At 42.9% G+C, this 24,542-nt stretch overlaps 1 protein-coding gene across 1 annotated transcript; it reads right to left on the bottom strand.

Annotated features, from left to right (window-relative positions):
• Nucleotides 1-4,255: 4,255 nt before the first annotated feature.
• Nucleotides 4,256-24,285, bottom strand: HHIPL1 (HHIP like 1). The gene is made up of 9 exons (XM_015632321.2): nt 24,019-24,285; nt 18,635-19,281; nt 16,147-16,290; nt 15,571-15,899; nt 13,651-13,777; nt 13,206-13,351; nt 10,251-10,332; nt 8,337-8,419; nt 4,256-5,758 (listed from the first exon to the last, which is right to left on the bottom strand). The coding sequence occupies exons 1-9, from the start codon at nt 24,283-24,285 to the stop codon at nt 5,202-5,204; spliced, it is 2,382 nt and encodes a 793-aa protein (XP_015487807.1). The 3' UTR covers nt 4,256-5,201.
• Nucleotides 24,286-24,542: the final 257 nt, after the last annotated feature.

The following is a 24,542-nucleotide window of genomic DNA, read 5'->3' as shown; positions in this document are numbered from 1 at the left end:
AGCAAATATAATTATCAGCTGATAACTCTCCTAAGTATTCAACCTGGGTGTGTTGCAGAAATTATCTTTTTTTTTTAAGCTTTAAAGATGAACTTCAATAAAACCTTTTGTTTGTGTCCCAACAAACTTTAATACAACCCTTTGTTTGTATTCTAACGTGTTTCTATACCCTTGAGTGAAGGACATGATCCCAAGACACTCTTGTGTTTATGATCTGCCCGGGAGCCACAGGCTGGGCTGGGAGGAGGAGCGAGGCTGGGCTGGGCTGGGCTTCCCCGTGGGTCCCCTTGCTGCTGGGGACTGAAGTGCCACCGCGTGGATATTCTGCCAACATGCACATTCGCAAACGCGAGCAGCTGAACAGGTCTGGGAGCTGGTCAGAGAAGCAGAGAACTGGGAACTATTAACGGGTGAAGTTCTTAGGTGAATTTTAAAAGCTGGTGATACATAGGGTTAGTCCGAACTCCTGCTCTCTTTTGCTTGGCTTTGCATGGCTATCTAGATTTGAGAACATTCTGTTCTCCCTCTGAAGGTGCAGCTTTGTTTAAGCTGTGAGGACAGCAAGGAGAAGGCAGAGCATAGGCAGCTCTGATGCTGGGAAATGCCTTCCGCAGCACACGAATAGCCATAGGGCTGGTCACTCAGAATTCACCAGGGCAGACGTGGACAGGAAAACTCTCATAACAAATTAATAATGATGAACTAGCTGATCTAAAACGAGGCCTGTATACACAGATTATGCTGGATATAGGAGTCAAAATGAAATCTGCAGTGGGTGAGGTGTTACTTACCCAGCATTACCAAATACAGACCTTTACAGTGATTTTCACCCAGAGTCAGTTGTTCCCCAGCCCTTATATACTGAAGTCCTGATCATTCTCAGCCAATAAAATTTTCCAGCATAGAGTGGACAAGTAAATGGCAAGATGTTAGTGATAACAGAAACAATCTAAGAGTTTAGTGAGTATCAACAATTAATGCCCCTGAGGAACAAAATACTTGATGTGATGACTTGATGACTGAACACTACAGACTTTTTTTTGTTGTTGTTTAGTTTTGTTAAAAATAGCATCCCTACTTACCACATTATTGTAAAGGAATGATTGCCATTTCCATCATAGCTGCTTTTCTGACAATGTTGAAACATTGCTAGAGGCAGGTCTATATCTGCACCTGTGCTCCAGACATAAGAACCTTGGGAAAATTATGTAGGAGCCAACAAGGTATGAGCACACATCAAATGGGTTCCATGTTTTGTTGGTTTATTTAAGAAAAAAAAAAAAAAAAAACAACTATGCTTTCTTAAAGCTTAAATTTGGAATACAGTTAAGTATTTATCAAAAGGTGCTTACATCTCTTCATATAGAAAAATACGTGTTTATGTCTGAAAGTATCTAAGGGGGCCAATGTATCTCACATGCCAAGCTGACCTTTAGAGACAACTGCTGGTATGTTTCCTAGAGGAAAGCAGACTTGGATATTGATACGTTGTGACTGTTTTTCTCCTCTGTGCTTCTGAATTTCCATGTTGACCACACCCAAACAGCGTCAGGCTGAGCTCTCCTACAGAAGGATGGATTTATGCTGTGGACTGTAGCCCTGCAGGTTTATCAATGCTAACTCGTGAAAGAAGAGGCAGGCTGAGCTGGGCACAGCCCTGGGAGTGTTTTGCTGGGTTTGAGCCCTGGGGCAGGGCAGGCATTCAAGAGCTGCTGTTCTCCCTTGGCCATCATAAAGTCCAGCACAACCAGTCCTAACTGGTGAGAGGCTGATAGGGGAGATAAAGGCAAGACAAACATGATGGCAGCATGTGGAGCTGGGACCCCAGGCTCATCTTTGCACCCTGTGCCAGTGTCGCCCACAGTGAGTTTTCTGAACTTGAGTCATGTCTTCAGTACAATTTTATTACACACCTCTGCCCATAATAATGTGATTCATGTGCCTTGTGCTGTTCATGCCCTGCAGCCTGACCTGGGCAGAGCAGAAATTCCCCTGACATGGAGGAAATCCTCATGGAGTGCTCCAGCCAGGGTTCAGGGGCTCAGCTCCCAGGAGGGTTTTGCCAGCATTTGAGTGAGAACCTCTGATACAACACCCTACCTATTTCACTATCCCTCCATTGCATGGGCAGCAAGCTCTAAAGATTATTCCCAGATATATTGGGAAGATTTATCTATTAGACTTCTTGGAAAGAGCACAGTAAGTTCAAATGAAGATAATGCCTATACTGCAGAATGCAACCCAGTGTGGCAGTGCTCAGGCTGGATGCTGGGCACCACAAGGACATAAGTGAAAAATTCTGAGCTCTGGGCAGAGCTACTCTTCCTTGGAGGTAGAGAAAAAGACAATGGAAAGGCTGAGTTTACTGTTCCCTTAGAGATATGCTGGGTCCTCTATGTGATGCAGCTGTGCTAACTTTAGGAAAGATATGTAAGGAAAAATGTAGGTGCTCCAGTCTCAGTCACAGAGTTGAATCAGGAGACAAGGCAATAAACCATATCGCTACTAGACAAAACTTTGGGACTGCCACACAGTATGTGAGGAAGTCTGGTTGCACTGTTGGCTATTTTAAGATTTATCCTGAATTAGCATCCAGGAAGTATACTATCATGTTCAAGTGTAGCAGCAGGGATTATTAGTTTATCTAATGCTCAATTGGTGTGACATCCAGCTATATAAAAATGATATCAATAAGAATCCTATTACACAACAGATGAGATAGCAGGTATTTAAATGCATGTGAGTAAATGCATTGAGTGCTTTAAATAGTACGGGCTCATAATTTAAATACTAGTGAACTAGACTGACTGATACCAGGATTTAGAACAGATATATTTTAAGCTTGGAAGGGACCACAATGGCCAGAAATACCCTCCCAGCATCACAGTAGCATACTGAGCTGGCAGACACAGACATGCACACTCAGCCACGTGTGCTGAGCTGGCTCGATCCTATTTGAACACCTTCCCCACTCAGTGTAGGCTGGGAGAAAGGATAAGAGGAAAAAACCCCTGTATTTACAAGTCTTGTTTCTCCCTGTGGAGCACCCCCATAGCAGCATCAGCAAACACCTCACCAGCAAACACGGGGGGTTCTCTGTGCCAGCACAGACAGGCACAGCTCGCTCTCACCCACAGCTGCTCCCTAGGGGCTGGTTCCTCCGTGCTTCTGGCTGTCACCAGAGCCTGTGTGTCACCCTGCAATCACCATCAGCAATATCCAAGGTGTACGTGGCCTCTGCTTGTTCTCAGGACATTCAACAGACTAAAGCTGGTGCAGGGTAACTAGTAGTGAAATTAGAAAAAGAATACATAATAGTTAGAAAATGATGGTGAAATGCCTAATTCATCTGTGGCAGACATCCTGGAATCACCTTAATTCCTTTAGGGTAACTTTTATTGTGTAGGCCTTTTTTTCTACCCAGTAATTTTGAAGTATAACTATGACCAAGATTCTCCTTAAAATCTCCCAGACAGAGGGAGCTGAAATTTGGCCAAAGAGCCAAAAGAAGCAGAAGAGGAATTTGGAAAAAGAAAGATAGTATCTCCACCTTCGATTTTCTTCCAGCCCTCTAGTCCCACCAGCTATAGGTTCCAACTCTTTTAACAAAAGAATTTACAAAGGACTCATTTTGATGTGCCTGAAGTGAATTTCTGCATTTGAAACAAATGTGTTTGCAACTTCACTGAAATGGGAAAGGCCTGATAACAGTCTGGTGTGTGATGGCATTTGTAGGTTTTCAAATGAAATGAGAGTAGTACTTCTCAAAAGGCACTTTATACATCTGTTCTCCCTCCATAGTTCATAAGCAGGAGGGGGAAATACTATTTTTTGATCATCTGGTTTTGTGTATTGAAGGTGTTCTCTAATACCAAAACCAATTCAATGAGAATTTATCAGAAAGTTCAGGAAAAATATTTAAAACAGATTAATTTACCCTAGGCAAGTTTTGGGCTTAAGAAGATACTGTCAACTTGAAATTGGGTTATAATAAATATCCACAGTAAGAGCTTTAGATACAAGGTTTTGCTTGTGAACTTTCCTAGATACACTGGTCATTTTTCATTTGAGGTTATTTAGGTTTTGGGGATTGTTTTTGTCTTTCTCACGTTCTTGTGTGAGCAGCAAGAAAAAAACCTATCCTGATTACACCAGGGAAAACAAATAACCAGGCCAAATGCTTTCATAAGACAACATGTGTCTCCCATCACCACTCAGGTGAAAAACACATTTCAGACAAAATAGGGTTGCTTTTGTTTTATTTTTTTTTTTTTTTAATATCCTCTAAAAAGGGGTAAATATTACAGGATTATTGCCACAGTGCATCTTGTCTAGTCATTCACACCTGTGAAAAACTGAATGAAAAAACATGTGCCTTCATAAAGTTTGGGAAAGTGGATAAACACGTACAAAGTATCTTCAGAGCTAAGCTGGATAATGATCTTGTTCATCTAAAAAAGGACAGATTTTCAATCCTGTTCATGTAAAAGTGGTCAGATTTTCCTTTCACTTAGGCTAATGTAAACTGCAGAATTTTTTTCCATGCAGTACATTATGATTTATTCTAAATCATCTGATTTTGCTTATTCTTGCTGACCAATAGGTTTATACCAATAAAAAGCATTACAGAAAAACAATTTTCCTTTAAACTAATGGGTGGAAAGTTAAAAAAAAAAAACCAACACTTTTTTAATTTGCAAAGAAAGGCACAGATTTAGAAAGGCATGTCTTTAGAAACTGCAGCTCAGAGCTGCAAGTGGCAAAACAAGGCGAGCAATGCAAATGCTTCCGTAAGAGTAAAACGTGGTCATTTGGGAATTTATTTTTTGGCAAAACATTGTGAAGCACAGCTGAAGAATGCTGTATTTTGAAAAGGGAAAGGGCAACAGGATGCATCTTTTCTGATCTATAAAGGCTGATGCTTGGGGGTTTCTTCCTACAAAAAAAACCATAGAAATGCAGCCCCTGCCCACATCATACTCAATTCACTGCCTCATTTTATTTATTTATTTATTTTTAATTTTTTTTTCCCTCTGAGGCAGATGCATGGGGACGAGCACGAAGAAAACATGAGATTACTTTGAACAGACGCAGCATCCTCAAGGCAGGGCACACCCTCCTCAATACTGCAGCTGGTTTAGAGGGCTGGCCAAGAAAGGGATGCGCTCCAAGCCCCTGAGCTGCCTTCCCCAGCCCCTCGGTCACCGGTCTGTCACCTCCTCCCGGCTGCACACCACACCGGCGTCCTCCTCGTGCGAGCAGTTGTGCGTGCCCACACCGCCATGGGAGCACTCCAGCAGCGTCCTCTCCTGCCCGGAGCACTGCACATCATCCAGAAGAATGCGGAGGGAGGTCCCTTCCCCGAACTCTGCCTTCTTGGTGGCCCGCACCACGTAGGGGAAGCCGAGCTGGCGGCACACCACGGCGGCGGCAGGCAGGCTCCAGCCGTCGTCGCACACCGTGCCCCACTCGCCGTCGATGTAAACCTCCACCCTGCCGCGGCCGCGGCCCCGCCGGCCCTGCCGCATCAGCCTCACGGCGCCATTGCCGGGGGGCTTCTTCCTCCTGCGCTGTCCCCTCTCCTGTGGCCCGTGGCCCGGCCCGCGGGCCCCGCCGCCGGGCGCCGCCGGGCTGGGCCTGCCTCCCCTCCCCGGCGGCGCCGGCGTGAGGGGCCTGAGGGCGTCAGGGCCGCCTCCCCGCTGGGCCTCGGTGGTGGTCTTCAGCCGGGGATGTGGCGTTGGTGTTTTCATAATAAACTCTGTCGGGGGAAAAACCACAAAGTCTGTCACTTTGTTCAAGCAGTGCTTGAAGACAGTTACACGAAACCAATGCTGATTTTTGACTTATATAAGTAATTTTTTGGAATTTACCTACTTGGTCCTGTTGAGAAGCAACAAGACTCTTAGCAAACCGGTATTTCCTCAATGAAAAATGTCAGCTGTTGTTAGCAGAGAGGACTGCAGGGCTGAAAGCCAACGCTGAGCCTCTCCCAAAAGGAAAGGTCCAAGTGTTTTATTGGCAAATGCCAGCCCTTAAAGGGTAGGTGCTGGAGTTTCACGGTCAGGAGAGGAGCTCTTCACCATATCCTGGAGAAGTGCTGCCGAACACATTTTACAGACAGGTGCTATTTCTGCTCTTTTCTTCATTACTAAGGATTGGATCATTACCAGAGGAGAGCGTGGCCTTCCCACTGGGCCAGATGGTTTATTCAGAGGAACTGAAATCAGGAACATTCAAAATCAGTTCTCTCTGGCAACTGGAATGTGCAAGAGGAACAGAGTTGTCAGGACAACACATAAAACAGGATTTGGGGTTGGGTTTGTTCTTCCTTATGAAAAAAAAAAAAAAAGAAAAAAATGAAAGAGCCTTGGACTCTGAAGAAATTAAAATTCTTTGCTGTCACAGTTTCCAGGTGTTACTGGACTTGCTTATTCACATTTGCTTTATTTTTAGCTTAAAAATAAGTTTTAGTTTGCCAGAAGGAAGCAATTCTGAATTTCACAGAATAACATTCAACAGAACTGGGATGGTGTCACAGACATTTGCAAAGACATTGTGACTTTGATTTATATCCCAGATTTATGCATTCTCATTCATAATTTTCTTTGTAGTACAGAGAAGAGGAAAAATATCACTGTCTATTTGTGCTTAGTCCCCAGAAGACAAACCCTTGCAATGGTCCATGTTTTTCCAAATAATGCTCTTTGAAAAATGAATTGCGTTCATGACATGAAAATATTTCCTTCCTTTGAAAGCTGTGGTTCTCAAGGCAAGAAACAGATTTGAAGGCTTTACCTGTGCACAGCTCATTTGCTGGAGTCTAGTCTGGCAAAGCACTTAAAAACCCTGGGACTGACTGAATACTATGTAGGACTGTATGAAAGCTAATGGTCACCTGCGAGTGCTTTTCACTTCACTGGATCAAGTTGTCATATAATACTCTTTATTAAACTATTTCTTAAATACACTTGCAAAAAATGCACTCATAGCTAATTCAAGGCACATGTCCTGGTGATTCTGTTACATTCAGACCAAATACCAACCAAAACAATAAATATTTACAGTTACACATCTTTGTGTGCTTCTGAATCAAAATGATTGTGCGCATTTTTCACCAAAAAGAGACTAATTCTTGAGACAGTTGGCAGAATCCCTCCCATCATTTCTAAGTTTTCATTTATGACAAAAATTACCTTGTAAACAAGCCCAAAAGATTTAGTTATACGTATAGTTTAAAAATCTGAACTTTGGGCTTGCATAGAGAATAATGCATAAGCAGACACAGACAAAAATGTTTGAACATGAACCAAGTTACTAACATTTGGAAGCTGCCTGCACAGCCAGAAAAGGAGAACATCCTTGAAGATACTGAGTGCTCAGGCATGTCAGCAGTCAATAATTACTTCTGAGTTTGTTCCACCTTAAAGACTCAGTGTTGTAAGGTGCTGAGTGCCCTCTTTATTCCCTTAAGCCAAAGCTGTATGAACTGTTAGTGACTCAAATGCAATGTAATGTGATTAATGTAATTAAAAATTAAATAAAAGTGTACTGACTTTGGAGTTCCTGCAGTACCATTAACCTTGTGACAAAGTTCATGGACTATGCTGAATTGGAAAGGAATTTGTTGGGGTGCTGCCTAGGTACTTATATGTGTAATTTAAATGCACAGTGAGAAAGAACAGTGATACTGTCTAGTCTACTTTTGAGATCCTAATATTGTGGTTTTGTACCTCAATAAATAGTACTTGGTTTGCTGCAGATTCAGTTCCACCACTGACTACTCCAGCTTTAGTAGTACAATCCTTCATGCAGCATGAAGCAATCAAAAGGCCCTGGAGGATTTGGGTAAGCCAAAAATTCGCCTCAGTGCATGATCACTGATTCTTTTGGGAGCATTTTGTCAGCCCATATTTTCTCACTTTCAACTAACAATGACTCAGCTCTCATCTTGCTCAGTGAGCTACTTCCCAACTCTTTACCCGTCATATCCTCTCCACTACTACTGCAAAAAAAATCACTTGACCCTGAAAAGTACCATTGAGTACAAGATCTCTGGACAGGAACAGTTACAGGGAAACCAAGCTGGTGGTAATGAAATGTGTACAATGTAGCATGAAAAAGAGAAAATGAAGAGGGTCGGAAACTAAAAAGCAAATTTCACGTGGCCAAGAAAAGGAGTTTGACTTATTTGAACCATTTCTTCAGATCTAAAACATCTGGAAAGATTTAATTTTGAGGATACCCTGAAGAGTGAAGTTCTGGGTAGTGCAAATCTGGAGTTTGTATCTACTGCCAGCTAACATGAACCAATAATAAACAGCAAGAGTTACACTCACTCTCCTTTGGTACAAACGGGATGCGCTTGCTTTTGACTTTCACTGGTGATGGCTCAACTTGGCATTTTCCTGGTGGTGCTGTCCTTGAAAGAAAGGGAAACATACACTGCACAATTAATTCCTTTCCTCTGGCATAGCAACACTTCCCATTGTTTTTCTAAGAACATAATTCTTACTGGAAAAGAAACAAAGTCTGTTTAAGTGATGCAACTAATCTCTTACAGTTGAAAACAACTAAAGAATCACAGATCACCATTGATGAGAGTCCAAATATTCCAAAGGCAGTGGAGTCCTCTGTCTGTGTTTTCAGCTGCCATTATTGAAGCCATTAAGGAAATAAAACATTGGCAGGTTCAATAGAACCTTTAGAAAGAGAATAATCAAACTGAAAATAAAAATTACAAAACTAGACAGTATATGTTGAACATCTGACACAAAGGTCATGTGTATGCAAGATTTCAGACTGTTTTCACAGAAGCAAAATAACATACTATTATTCATACAGAAAGCCCAAACAAATGTCATGTCAAAAATGCATTCGTTTCAGAAAAGAACTCTAAATGTCTCCTCCAGAGGCTTTGTCTTAGTATGGTGCATTATTTTGACACAATTTGTTTGCCATAGAGATGTATCTCACTTCTGGGAAGTCACATCCGGTTCATCACCACTTTTTCCTATGACAGCTGTCTTGGTAATCCTCAGGCTTCTTCAGAGGTTTTCAAATTGGTTCAAAATTGGATGATGTTTGCATTTGGAGGGTATAACTCCTGTGCAATTAGGATTGTTTGCATTTTCATTTCTGTGGAAGGTAGAGAGCTTCTCTTTCAACTGTCTACACAAGGATGTTCCCTACTTTTATGGATTTTCCAATGATTTTTTTTTGGTACTCTGAACATGAGAAAGGCTTCTTTTTAAACTTAAACTTATTCCTTGTGTTTGATTTCTGTTTGCTTTATTTTTGCAAAGATTGCGTAATTCCAGATTCTTAATACATAGTTTACAGGAACTCTTCCATTACATTTGCTAATGGAAAATGCTCCTGACAGAGAAGAGTTGGAGGAAACATGTGACAGATCTGGGGGCTTTTTAACTTTGGGGACTGGTTTCAATATAAAACTAGACAAGTGGTTTGGTTCAAAATCCTCAGATAGCTAAAGCTCTAAATTTAATCCATTAAAAAAGAAAAAAAGCTACAAAATATCGCTCTCTGTTTCTGGCTGAAAGTATCTTGGTGTTTAGCCAATAATAGTCACACTTTAAAAACAGGAAGATGGAAAAAACAGCTGTAAGTCTTCCCATAAAACACAGCTATTCCCTGCCTTGCCCAGTCTCAGATACAGGCACGTGGAACCCAGGAGATGTAATAATGGTCCTGTTTTCTTGTCCAATCCATACAACTCTTTGAAACATTAAGAAGAATGTACTTTTGATATTAATTTCTGTTTTGCCCAAGAAAACACTGCAGGTCATGCTGGTCCAGCTTTGGCTGCAGTGACCAGGGGCACAGGGTTCTTGTGGGAGATGAAAACAGGGATGAACTGAGAATAAACACCTTGAGAAAATCTGCCCCCTTTTGGGCAGGAATCTAGAGAAACTTTGCCCAAGAAAGACAATCCATGCACAAAATACTCCTTTAGCATTCAGGAAATCTCCCAACACACATAACACCGAAAGGCCTCATAAAAACTTGGCACCAGGCAGTGTAGACCCCCACGACTGCAGGAGCAAAGCAGACCCACAATAGGCTCCAGATGTTCCTTGATCGACCTCCCCAGAAGGGCCCAGCATGGGAGAAGAGTGAATTAGTCAGTCAACATCACTCATCACATCTACACCATCACACAGCCCATCCACTGCATCCATGCCAGGACTCACTGCACCATCACCAGGCCTTGCAACAAGAACATGTCATACCTGGAGGTGTCCACCACTTTGTACACCACTCCATGGGGAGCTGTGGCACTTGGTACTCCAGTAGACAGGAAGTACAATTCCCCTGGTAAAAAAACAAAACAGACACACCCCTGAAAACTGTCCGTGGAGTTTCTGTCCTGTACAGCACAAAGGCATCAACTCTGCATCATGGTCTGAGAGCTCATCTGCAGTGCATTGGCATAAAATACTCTTAGTGAGAGGCAGCTTTTACAAATTGTCATGAATTACTATTTGGACAAATTTCCACTGCAGGTTCACCTGCTCAGACCTTCCTTGTCATCTCATTATGATCTGTGTCCTTTGACTTCTCTAATGTAAGACAGTCAAACCCTGAATTACTTTTGTTGAAATGAAAGGAAATTAGGTAAATTCACTGTCTTCTGCTCATTTGGATGAAGCACTCCTTTGGGGTGAATTACAGGAGAACAAGATTTTGCTTTTGCTTTCTCTAGCACACTCAGAATGAGACATATCTCACACAAAAGGCATTTGATTCATCACAGCTTTGTCAGGTCACATGTGCAGGGCTTGACCTTCAACCAAACAATGTCCTTCACCATTTATTTGACTTATTTTCTCTTAACAGCATTTCTATCCTTCTTCTCCTGTTGTGCAGGGGAGAGTGGGATAAACAGTCCTTCTGGCACTCTTTTGAGAGCTCAAGTGCTTGAGTGGTACAACAAAAAAGGATCAGAGAGAAAAAATATACTTGCAATATTTTTTTAAAAAAGAGCGGAAATAGAAAAAGATGCAATATAGATTTGCTTAGTGAATAAGACAGACTTTCTTGGGTGTCCTATGGGTAAACCAAGGGGAAGAGGGGAAGGAACAGAGAGGTCAGCAAAGGAATGTGTGGGCAACTGGCAGCAGCTGGGGTTGAGCCTCCCTCCTCCTACCTGCTCTCCTGTGCTGCCCTGGGCTGGGCTCCTCTGGATAATCCCAGGCCAGAAAGTTTTGGCTACCCCTGGCTGGTTTCTTCCTTCTTCTGTTGAGCTTCATTAATGACAGACCAGAGGCAGCCTTGGTCCAAACAGGGACGAGAAATACCTGGTTTTGTGGTGATGTGTGCTTTACATCCTGCTTCTCTTTCCTGGAAGTTATCAGGCAGCAGTTTGGATGCTCAGGCATGAAGCACACAGGCTACACACGTGTGACCCACAGACACAGTGCCTGAGGTGTCTCTGACATGTTCTGCTGGACAGGGATGGGACGGTGGCTTTATAATGCCAAAATAACATATATATATAATATATATATATAATGGCCATAAACAGAGATCTCCCCACTATATACACACATCCACTGCACCAGATAGATTAACACTCATCAGAACAGCAACCCCAAAACTTCACTGCTTCTGTGAAGAAAACCCTGTTAAAATAACCTGTGTGACAAACTTGTAAAACATTAAATTCCCAACATAAAAAAAAGGTGCAAGAGAAGACTGTTCATAGCAGATAAAGCAACCTCACTACACTGTTATCAACAGATTTCTTTCCATTACTATAAAGCCAACACAAGACAATTAACTACATCTGAAAAGAGACCAGCCCAAATCTCCACTCAGCTCTATCATACTTATGCAAAGCACAGCAAAAAGCTGGCAGCGTTTCACCCCTGCTTTGTCCAGACTCTGTTGACAAGCACAGGATGAGGGGGATCATCCTCATGTGCATGAGCAAGGGCTGCAATCAACAGCTTGATATTGCACTTGGCATAAAGCTGATTTGAACTAAGTTATTTGATTTTAGGGTAAGATATCCTTCTCACTAAAGCACTGTAAAATAGCTCTAAATTCCATGAATATTAACCATTAAAGAAAATGGAATTTAACTCTAAAAAAAAAAAAAGAGTCAGACTTCCAAGCTAATATTTAACTTGGAGGATTTGCATTCACATGATGAAATTTGCATTTATATGATTTGAGCAACATCCAAACTTGACATAATCTGCAGGAAAAAACAGATGTTTAAAAGCTGGGGTATTTTGGAAGCAGGTGCTTGTGATCATGAGCCAAGACCTCCCTGGAACAGGGCAGAGCACAGATCCTGCACTGCTGGGTCACACATGAAGTCCACATTGTGGGGCTCATCTGCCCAGCCCCAGCCAGGGACTGCATGGGCTGCACATTATGCAACACCCTTGTACAAACAATGGGAGACACCACCAGCTTTCTCCTCAGGGCTCTCTTTATTTCCTCCTCTTCAAATCACAGCAGCTCCCCTCTAGAAAGCAAAATGTCTCCAGTCATGAAAACACAGCAAAGCTCCACTGAGACTGTATCCTTCAGTCCTACACAAGGCAAAATCCCAGCTGGCACTAATAAAATATAGACTTAAAGACTCTTTTGCTGCTGCCTCACTCAAGACATAACATAGGCTTTTGTTCTGCTTCACCTTGGGAGGTACAAATACCTTGGCCCAGGGTGAGCAGATATATAACTGCTATTCATGACATCTCCTTCCCTATACCCATTAATAATGCCCGCAGCCTTCCTGACTAGACCAGAAGATAGACTTGCTCTCCCTTGGGTATCAGCTTCTCAGGTTCCCAGGGCCTGCATTTCCTACAGCATAACACTGTGAAAAATGAGGGGATTTTTCTAAGCTTTGTTTTATTCTACTTGTCCCCCTTTATTCTCCAGAGGGAAGGTGTGTACGCAGCAGCACGTCTGGCATACCAAACTCAGCCCCAAGGAAACTGACTCTCCAACTCTCACTGCAGGCACTGCATGGCACACAGATCTCAGAATTAGCATTGTAACTTTGGTTGGTATTTGGGAGATACTGGGTATCTGGCATTTTAAAGACTTGCACTGTGCCTCCCCATTATGCGTTGCCTGCCAGGAGTCCTCTCTGATCTCTTCTCTGGTGTTTTATTGTGAAGAGAAACCAGAAACACACCATTCAGTGTGGCATAAAGTTAAAAGATTACCTGCCTCATCTTCAGCGAAAGAGATGATGTATTGATAATAGTTATTGATAAGCCCAGGGAACATGCATGTTTGTCCTGTCCCCATGCAGATTTCACTGTACTGCCACTCTCCAGTGGCATGATCTTCCTTCAAAGACATCAGGCGTCTGCAAGGCAAAAGAATACTTCTACAACCTGAACTAGATGATTTATGAATATTAGTATGGACACCTGAAACGATATTTAATGCTTCCTACCCACACTGACTGCAATAAGAACTTCTCTGAAGGGTGAAAGATTGTTAACATTAACCCAAATGTATTATACATCCTACAAACCTTTGTCTTTCAAGGGCAAGACAAACACATGAAAAAACAAGAGGGGAGGGCTGAAGGGCTATTAGGCTGTTTTGGGGGGGATTTTGGCTGGGGTTACAACTTAGTGAGTGATCTAAGTGTTTACTTACCCACTCATAAAATCACCAAATATGTACAGACCGTTCAGGTTTGGAGACTCGCAGCCTCGATAGACGTAGCCTCCTGTAACGGATTTTCCCATTTTGTGTGGATATGCGTAAATTGGAAGCACATCATCTGTAAGGCAGAAAAGATCTCTGACTTGTTTTGCACATGCTGAAGAATAGCTCTTTATCTCGATTGTTCTGAGACTGGCAGAGTACAATCAGGTTCCCTGGTGCATCTTCTATTTAAATTAATTGCCAGTGGAGTTGTATTTAGTTTGATTTTCACCTTTTCAGAATCCCATTTGATTGCCCTGCCTCTCACCAAGACAACTCAGTGCTCTCCTGAGCCCTTCTCCTACCACTACACTCCATCTCTGTAAGTGCCACTACCGCCACATTTCTACAGAGCTGGTCTGGTTAGCTAGAAATTCACAGGTTACTCCTAGAGTCGCTGCACCCCTGTGGGAAATGTTTGCCCAGTGCAGCTTTGTTTAGGTGGCAAAAGGAAAAAAGGAGATGGGTGACTCCAGACTGCAGGCACTGATGAAAAGATATGTCAGATGTCAGCACAAATAGCTTCTCTTCCTCTGAGATGGAGAAACGACTTGAAAGGGCCATCAAATATTTATAGGATGGCACAGGCATGAATGATGTAGTACTGGCATATTCATTGTGAAATATAAGTTAAAACATAAGACAAATGTAAAATGAAGAGAGATGTCCTAATTTTGAAGGTCTCCATTAGGTGCTTCCTCCCCTTTCTTTTGAAACTCCTGGCTCACAGGTACCTCATAGTACCCTTTCCTCCTCATCCTCACAGCCTTTTTCCCTGCCCAAGGAGCAGATGCTGCAAGTACCAACCTGGCAGCTCTGCAAGCAAAGAATTTGCACCAGGGGATTTCCTCTAAAGCAGGTGTTTTCTACACTTCAGCTGTACTTATCATTCTAAAGGGGCTGTGACATTTCACTGTTCTAACAAAGGGTCTCTAAAGTCATCAAAAATTGCTCTGAATCCCTGGAGACCTCAGTAAAGTGTCTGCCATGAATGCTCATGTGGGTACTGTCACACAGGAGAGCAATAAATGAGCTCTCTGAACAACTGCTTCAGCAAAGGGAGTGCAAAAAATCTGCTCCCTGCTCTTGACATTTTTATAAAAAAATACTTAATCACTCTCACACTAATAGCGAAGCTAATAAAAGGAAGGAATTTAAACTGAGTTAATATTAGGACGAAAATTACACAACAACACACAGCACATAGAAAAGAATCAGAATCTCAGCTAATGCAAATCAGTGCCAGCCCACTCCACTGCCTCCCTGAACCTCTTGAAGAGGTTCCAGCACTACACGGTCCACATCAGCCTTGAAATTCAATATGTTCTGACTTCATGTGTTCACTGGAATTTAGCCAGTCAGCAAACATCTTCAATCCAGTTTTGAACAATTTAAAGGAATGAAAATAAAATTAGGTTTTCCTTTGTGGCATAGCTAAAAGAAATGAAAATACGACATACATTCAGCTACCTGCAAAGCAGACAATGTGCATAAGTGTTGATCAGTCAATGTTTTTCTCTTTTTTTAAAATAAAGATATTACTTGTGAGTTATGGAGAAAAATACAATTCCTCCAAATTTTTCTTGCTCCTGCACAAAAGCTTGTTTTAAGTGGCAAAGATGAAATTGTCCCTCCAAACCACAGAATCACTAAGTAATTTCACTAACAACACCAATCACCTAGGAAAACAACAGCCAGCATGTTTCACATTCCTCCTAACTCAGTAACATTTGTACTTTCAGTATTTATGCACAAACCAGTTCCCTTCTAGACAGAGACAGTAGAAGTTTACATCTCAAAAAGGTGTGTTTACCACCAAGCAGCCAAGCTTTGAAGGCAGGAATTAAAAATGAGAGCACATCTATTTACCCAAGGAAGAATTGGTGCAAAGTTTTTTATCGTAACAGCTGAACCCTTCCCTTGCCCTCCAGCCGTAATTTTTCCCTTTCTCAACAATGTCGACTTCTTCGTATTTATTCTGCCCCACATCTCCACAGAAGAGCCTCCCCTTCCCTTCCTTGGTGTGGGGATCCCCTCTATCGAAAGAGCAGCGCCACATGTTTCTCACTCCGTAGGCGTAGACCTCGGGGCGAGCCGTGGGGTCGCTGACAAAAGGGTTGTCAGGAGGGATTCGGTACAGGGGCCCGCGGTCGTTGTTGTTCACATCGATCCGCAGCACTTTGCCCAGCAGGGCTGATCTGTATTGGGAGAAGAAATGAAAAAGATTAAAAAATAATTAGACTAGACCTTGGCAAAAAATCAGAGAGGGGGGGTTTGGAAAGTCTAGGGTTTCATTCTTTCTGTTTTAGAAAAGACAAGTCTTTGAATATCTCTGAAAAAAGAACCTTTTCAAGATAATTGCGTTTTCCCCTGCACAGCCTCCAGGTGGCTGGCATTGATTTTCCACACCCTGAAGCTGCCATAAGGATGGATATCCACTCTTACTTGTTCTGGGCATTTCCAAAGGTGCCAAAAGGATCCCCAGCCATGCCTCCATCTCCAGTAAAGATATAGAGATACTCATCATCTCCAAAAAGCAGCTCTCCTCCATTATGGTTGGAAGCAGGTTCCTCTATTTCAAGGATTATCCTAGGTGAAAACAGGGAGAAAGCAATTACCTACTGCACAAGCACTGTGCAAAGGGCAGAGCAACATCATGCCAATGTAGTTCTTGACAGCAGCTACAGATTGGTTTTGATAAAAATTCCTCCATATCCATGTTACTGAATTTTTCTTGGGAACAGCTGATTTTCTAACCTTAAATAGTTTCAACATATTTTCCAGATTGCAGAAACACCAAATTGTGTAATATGGAAAGTCTGGGAAATCACATGACAAAATATACTTTTAATTACTTAAACCTTTCCTCTGATTCTTTCTTCCTCCTTGCTAAACTTATTTTTTTATTTTTCTTTATAATTTATTAAAGAAAAGGCATCTGAGCTTATGGCAAATTGGAAATTTTAAAAGAAAGGACTCCAATCCATCTGTGCATCTGTGCAGCTTTTGGCACAACCCTACCAGGATGCTTTTAAGGCAAACATAAAACTTTTCAAACATTAAGGAATAGTTTAATTCTTAAAGAGAGAAAAATCCTTAAATGATAATTACACACTCAGGACCTTATGAGTTTAAAGAGCAGTTAAAAGCAGCCCCAGCAACAAACTGAATTTACAAAAGGTTATTCAAAGCAGTAACAACAAAATTTACCTTAATTTTAACCCCAAAGTCTCTATTTTATTTGTATATTTTATGTACCTGGAATCCCTTCCATAGCACAAAAGGGGAAAATACATAAATTATGATTTTATTGAATGCTAAAGCCACAAATACATGCAGTGGAGGTTCCCAAGTATAACAACTGAAATTTATTATTTCCAGCTTCTAAAAATGTCTAGATATCATGCTGGCAATGCCTTTTAAAAGGTACAAAAGCAAATTATAAGATTTACTTACACCACCTCATTTTTAGACAGTTTTTTCCCCTTCTGAAATGTTGATATTTATTGTGAGTAGTGGGAAGGAACCCAACTATGGAGTTATTGTCAGCTCCTGTTAAATATCAGCACCTCTGTGATAAGGTAACTGTGCAAGAGTGCACAGGTTGCAGCTAACAGGAGTGAGGGAGGATCCTGTTTGGACATAAAGGTGAATCTTCTTCAGCCTCCCAAAGAAGATGTAAAAAACCAAAATACATTGAGAAACATCTGAGGATAAACAGACGCATCTATATTTGTACCGAGGCAGTGCACACCACATGTCAGCCTCAGCTCCCTCTTGGCCAGCAACTCAGGATGAAGTCAGTGGGACCTGTGCCTACACAAGCACAATAGCACCACAATTTTGTTTTCTTAAGCTTTAGCCGTACTAACCATAAGCTAAGTAAGCACAGAAATTGTTACAAACATAGAGCCTGAGGATTCTTAAACAAGACAGCTCCTGGGCTGTCAATATCTGCAGGATTCGCTTCTCTGAGTGCCACGTAGTAATTCCCCTTACCTGTCATCTACAGTGCTGTTTACACTGGATTGCTGTAATTGCTTTATATATATATATATATACATATATATATATATATATTTACCAGTATCCCCTCTCTATCATTAGCTAGATGAGCTAGATTAGCTATTGAGCTAGAATCATCCTCAACTGGGTGTTTAGAAAGCCCCTAATAAAATCCAAATAATGAAGCAAAAGTTTTAGCATTAGTAATATTCAAGGGTCTCTTAAAACAGTGGTTTTACAACTAAATAATAATAGTTCTATTTAGAGGTTATGAAGGTTATAAATCTATGAGCCTGCCTCCACAAACAAGTCTCTCATCATCTGTATATATTAGCACGGAACAACTGCAAGACCAGACTCAAACAAATGACATTTCCAATTAAAATGCACTCAGTAGAAATATACTGACCTGTGTTTTATTTAAGTTGATATTAAATTTGTAATATCAAAAGGTTGAGTTGTTGTTCAGATAAAGAAATATGGGATCAAATCCATCTTTGTTCTGGTATCACTTGGTTTGTTTATACTAATTTTGGAAACCTTTGGCTTTGGAATGAATTTCACACATGCTTTGCAAAAGTCTATTTTAAAGGGTAATCATGAAAGTACAAACCAAACATATAAACCTCCAAGCCCCACCCAACAATAACCCAAATATACTAACTATAAATAATGGTTAATCCATGTTTAGTTAAATCCTCTGACACACCAGAACTGAGAACTGTACATGTTTTATCCCTGAACACTTGCAGGTCATGCATGGAGGACACACACATTCTGTTCCTCAACACACTAGACACAGACTTGGACTAACATGAATGTGAAAACATTAAGATAAGTAAGTTTCATTCATTAATAGTCTTAAAAAATGCACAAGTTGCCCTCTAAGATCTTAAATTCATTTGCCAGAGAAACACGTGTACAATACCTTTCAGAACCATGGTCCAATACATTCATGTCAGCAGGAGAAATTCTGAACTCACTGATTCGGATTCTCTCTTCATAACGAACTTCAACTGAATAGTAGACATACACTTTACCATTGAATTTGAATTTAGGATGGAAGACGATACACAGAAACCCTCTCTCATCTCCTTCCCAAGGTGAGGTAAGCACAGCTTCGCTGATGTTCAGAAATGGCTTTTCGAGCCTGGATCCGTCAGGGAGGTAGGTCCACACCAGACCAACCTGCTCTGCGATGAAGAACCTGTGGGTGCCATCGTTGGCGTGCACCATCGCAACGGGATTGCGCAGCCCATTGGCGACCTCCACGAGGCAGAGCTGGAGACAGCCCTCTGCGTCAGCGGTGACCAGCCCCAGGTTCTGGTTAAGGTTCTGGTTAGCCAGCAGGTGTGGGAAGCAGTAGTCAGTGTCCTCCAGGGACAGGTAGCGGCAGAACTTTGCCATGTTGTTTTCCAGTGCAATTAACTCTGGGTCTGCAGAGAGAGAGCGAAAAATGGAGCGGCAGTTTTGCCACAGCTGCGTGCAATAGTCTTGGCATAGTCCTGGTATCGTCCGCACCGGGGTGGAGGGATCTTCAGCGTCATACAAGTGAGCTGCATATGGAGAGCATTCCTAGAGGGAGGGAGAAAAAGCTTCAAGTCATTTCTTGGACCAGATTTGAAACAGCTGAGCAGTGATACTAACTGGAGATATTTCATCTTAATTACAAGATATGTTGTGGTTTATTCTTAAGATATATTAACAGAGGGAAAGATCTTAAAAAGGAGGTTTGTCTCAGCACTTGTGGAAATTATCTTCAATATTCCTGGTGAAAGCCGACTTCCTCAAGCTGTTACTCATTTATTCTAACCACAGAACTTTTAAAAAAAAACTGCAGTGATGCCTATGTTGCTACATCACCCGAGTACACTGTACTGGGGCAAAAGAGACTTTTCTTCCTTGGCTGCTCTGACTTTATCTATGGAATAATAAGATCCATCACAGAACAGAAGCAAAACCAAAGAGTTAGCTAAGAAGATTCAGGCCCTGCATCTCCACACTGACGATAGAATGGGAAAGGCCATCAGGGCCAAAGCCTGGTACATTCATACCTCATCATTTGATAATCCAGGCATGCACCTCAACCATGGATGTGATTTACAGCTTGGAAGGAGTGGGATGTGAAAGTGGAAGAGGAGGGGAGGACACCATCCTTGCTTGGGTCCGGCTGCCTTTGCTGGTGGACCTTTGCCTACAGATATCCCCAGCCAGGAGTGGTGAAAGGCATCTCATGATCATGACATGGGTCACCAAGTTCTGTGAGGCTACAGGATTGCAGATAGTGAGCACAAAATGGACATAATCCAGGCAAGGTCCACTGGCAGCAGAGGCAGCTCAACCCTTGTTTATGGAAGGTGCAGCCTTGGAAATCTGCTTAAGGAATTGGATCAGGTTCACACAGCTCATTGTAATCTCCACGATGAGAATTCCTACAGACACATTTTCCTTATGAAAAAGCTGCAATCCAGTAAAACTGTCTGTAAGTTACAAACTGACCAAAGTGACTCAGTTCTGTTTTGCAAGGGTTCTTGCTTGTAATAATATTTTCCAGTTATAATACATCTTCCCAACAAGTACCTCAGAAGCGCTCTTCAAATAATGCAACATGACTCTGTGGAGGCTCAATTATTTTCAAAGTTATATTTTGATAAATATCTGAGGCAACCAAGATCGGAAGAGAAACTATTACTTAAATAAAGTCTGTATTTTTTAATTCATATCTGGCATTGCTGCTTCTTTTTTTTCCTAAGCAAAACCAGCTTAATTAAATAAAAAAAAAAAGAGAGCTGTTTCTAGATCTATAGGGAGATATTTCTTTATGCAGATTACAACACTATTCAATAGCTGAAAAGATATAACATCTGAGATTCAAAACTGTTTAAATTAGCTGATAAGCATACACAATATTTAATTTTTATTTTATTTTCCATTACATACCATAATAAACTGAGAGGCCATATAACAGATCATTAGTATACAATAAGCTTTCCTCCTGGAATGTCAAGTCATTCATTGCAAAATGAAGGTTATTATGCTTTCAAATGAGCAGCAATTAATGTGGTAAAAAGAAGATTGCTTGTGACACAAAACACTGAAATTACACAGGCAGATTGGGTAACACACTCGGCTTGGTTACACGAGGTGTGCCAGGGACAGAGAGAGCATTTGTCAATTCATTTATAATGACTGAAAAATTTGCCTTAAAAAACAAATTGAAATGAGACAGAAAGGGGATTTGATGGGAGGGCTGGGTGGGAGCTCAATCTGTTGTTGCCTATGGAGGTTTCCCATTCAGAGAGGAGGCCCCTCACTTGAGTATTCAGGTGTACCTCATTCTCTGAAAGCCTCTTTCAAAGCAAGCAGTGATCTTATGCATTATAAAACAATTCCCTGGCTTCAGCAACAGAATTAAAAGTAGCTTAGGGAATCCAGAGATATGGATTCCCTGTCTCTGCCATTGCAGGCTGTTCACCACAGCCTCAGATGTGTCTGAAGAGAAGTGGGCAACTCCTTCCCTCCTTACAACGTTCCTGATGGCATTCAGCTAATTACAGCAGCATTACACTGGCAGTGATATTCAGAGATCTATCTACTAGCCTGAAAGTACCTAAGCATGTCCTAGGATATTTTCAAGACATGTGAAATATTTTCCAAATTTTATTCCAGAAGAGATGGAGCCTCATGCCTTATGCTGAATTTCTCTGCTTCAGAAGCAAATATTGTGGTCCTTCAGCCTTCACATCATCCTGTCATGTTCACATAACTCAAAATACCAAGCTCTACCCTTAGTCAGAGGGTCAATATTAGAGGATCAATATTAGATTGAATTAGATATTAGAGAGGATCAATATTAGATTGAAATTGTCATTTCCAAATGATGCTGTCTGTTCATTAATTTTAAACTATGTTGTGGTCCAAAGACCGAGGAATAATGGACAGATGATCAGTTACTTCAGTAGGGGCGGAACAAGTTTGTACTATGAAAATAACTCATCAGAAAACAAAACAAGCCACATTAAGACAGGCTAGCCAAATGCATCCTGTCTGTTCCAGGAACTCAGTGGCAGCTCCTTATCAGGGGAATTCCAACAGTCTGAATCTGATGGAACACCCACATCACACAATGTCTTATTTACTGCTGCTATCAGCCTGGAGGAAGCAACAGGACTCCTCAGAAAAGCATTTAACTTCCACATTATCCCTGGCATTCCTTGACCACTTCCATCTGGAAACTCGAGCCTTTAAGCAAGCTGTTGCCCGAGAAGTGGAGTGAGGCATCTGCTCTTGCAGCTTGGTGGAGAAGAGAAGGCTCCAAGATAACCTTATGGCACCTTTCACAAGAGAACTGGAGAGGGATGTTTTACAAGGCAGTGTAGTGATAGGACAAGAGGTAATAGCTTTAAACTGAAGGAGGGTCAATATAGATTAGATTTAAGAAAGAAATTGTTTACAATGAGGGTGGTGAAATACTGTAACAGGTTGCCAAGAGAGCTGATAAATGCCCCATCCCTGGAAACATTCAAAGATAGGCTGAGCAACCTGATCTAGTTGAAGCTGTCCCTGTTCATTGCAGGGAAGGTTGGACTAGGTCCTTTCCAAATCAAACTATTCTACTATTCTATGAATTCAAGAAAAGGCAGGAATCCATAAGTTCCACAACTGAGACACTTGTCAAAATAATTTGATCACATTTGAGAGAAATCATGAATTGTGAACAGAAAGAGAGAAATGTGCTAAGTCACAGAAACACACTTATTAATTCAGGTCTAGGATATAAATTGTATATATAATGAATGAATGAATAGAAACAGAATGTTCTAGAGTGTTTGCAATGACTGAACTTCCATGACGTGCTTGTGCAGCTAGAGTGGTTTGTAGCCACATCTGGGCTGGTCATGCACTGAGCTCATCAGAACATTTCAGTGAATCATTGCTCCCACACTGAAATATTTCTCTGCTTCTGAAGACATTTTCAGTGGCTGGCTTTCTGACAAACACAGGAGACTTAGTTATCACTTCCAGAAGCAGGAGTGCTTAGCACACACTGCTAACTGGTTTCCTAACTGTGAATGGACTCTTAGACACTGCTTGTTTTAGAAATATATTCAGATGTTTTTTGTTTCGAGTACAATGTGAGATGAAATAGAAGTAAATTCTCTAGAACCTGGTGTGGAACAGTGTTGTCTTTCTTTTCATGCTTTCAGGTATCCAAGAGGTACCAGCAAAATGCAAAGAGCAGGATTTCTGAAAAGCCATTTTGATCCCATCAGAGCACAGCAGACAAGACTGCACTGTCTGAATTAATTTAAGGTTTACACTCGCACGGTACTGAGCTGCCACTGCTCTGTCTCAGGGGCATTTTCATACATGCAAGGCCTCCATTGATGATAGGGTCAGACACTTTGCTCTGTGCAGACTGTGATTATCCCATTATCATATCTGGCCCCAGAACATCAGCTCTGAGTGGAAATTCCCCCCTGTGCAGGATGGCCACCACAGAGGTTCCACATCCCCAGGCACTACTCTGCACCCATCACCAGGACTATTAGTACCTGGCACATGCTAAAAGTGCTGTAATCCAATACAAAAAAACCCCATTTGACTCCATAAATTGGTCATAACAAGGAACAAGATCTGTGCAGGCTGCCCTGTGGGTTTCTTCACCAGGTCTGGTGTCCTAACCTTGGGAGGGCGAAGAGACTGCAAACTGTAACTGCCCATGTACCTACCTGAGACTGCTGCTCCTAAACTAAAGGAGAGCAATGTCCCTGTTCCTCTTTTAGACAAGTGCCAAAGGACAAAAAGTCCACTGGATACTTGATCATGGACAGTTACTCCTTTCAGTGCCTGGGAACACCAAGCCTACTTTGTTTGCTATCACTGATGCATCAAAGTGTGGGTTGACGTACTCCTGCTGGCTAATGCCACGGCTGAGGCACCTCTGGGTGGGTACTCCAGTCTGGGCTTGGGAATTCACGTCGTGGCTCACCAAAGTCGCTGTGCCTGGACCAGTGCATAGGATCAATACAAGCACGGGGTCACTGCACCCACGTCTGGACCAAAGCACCTATACCCGGGCTCGATGGAGCCCCGCATGAGTAGATGCACACACACAGATGCACACACACCCGGGCCAAAGCACTGCCACGGGGTAGAAGCATCCACGCCTACACCACAGCTCCGTGCAGGGGCTGAATACCCAGGGCGGCTGCAGATGTCCCCTGCCCGTCGGAGGATCCCCGTGCGGCTGAGCCCCGCGGCGGGATGCCCCCGGTGCAGCAGGAGCTCCGGGAGTCCCGGAGGTCTCACCTGGCACAGCAGGTCCTGCAGGTGCCCGGCGCAGGCGGTGTAGGTGCGCTCGTCGAGGCTGGCGCTCAGGCGGTAGAAGCGCTGGAGCAGGGCGCGGTCGCGGCGCGGGTCGCAGCAGCCGAACTCGGCGTAGCGGCGGCAGAAGGCGAGGCCCCGCGGCGGCCGGAACGGCGGCTTGAAGTCCAGGCACTGCGGGTGCGGCCGCGCCGGCCGCGGGGCGAGGGCCGCCGCCAGCAGCAGCGCCAGGGCCGCCCGCGGGCCCCGCATGGCGCTGCCGGGCCACCGCCGCCGAGGTGGGCACTGCGGGGGCACTGCGGGGGCACCACCGCCGAGGTGGGCACTGCGGGGGCACTGCGGGGGCACCACCGCCGAGGTGGGAGCCGCAGGGGCACCACCGGGACACCGCCGCCGAGGTGGGCGCTGCCCCCGCCCCGCTGCTCCCGGCCCGGCCGGCTCCGCCCGCGGCACCACCGGGACACGGGGAGCGGCCGCCCCGAGGGCTCCGGGCCCCGACCGACCGCACC

The sequence above is a fragment of the Parus major genome, chromosome 5 (assembly GCF_001522545.3).
Source record: "Parus major isolate Abel chromosome 5, Parus_major1.1, whole genome shotgun sequence".
Lineage (NCBI taxonomy): Eukaryota > Metazoa > Chordata > Aves > Passeriformes > Paridae > Parus > Parus major.
Note: the sequence above shows the minus strand (reverse complement) of the source record. Positions and strands in the feature narration are given on the sequence as shown.

Coding starts and splice junctions, on each gene's coding strand:
- HHIPL1 (XM_015632321.2), bottom strand. CDS start 24,285: ATGCGGGGCCCGCGGGCGGCCCTGGCGCTGCTGCTGGCGGCGGCCCTC. Junction 15,900..16,146: donor TTTGGAAATGCCCAGAACAA/GTAAGAGTGGAT, acceptor CTCCCAATACAG/ATCAGCCCTGCTGGGCAAAG. Junction 13,352..13,650: donor TTTGGTGATTTTATGAGTGG/GTAAGTAAACAC, acceptor TTTGCCTTGCAG/ACGCCTGATGTCTTTGAAGG.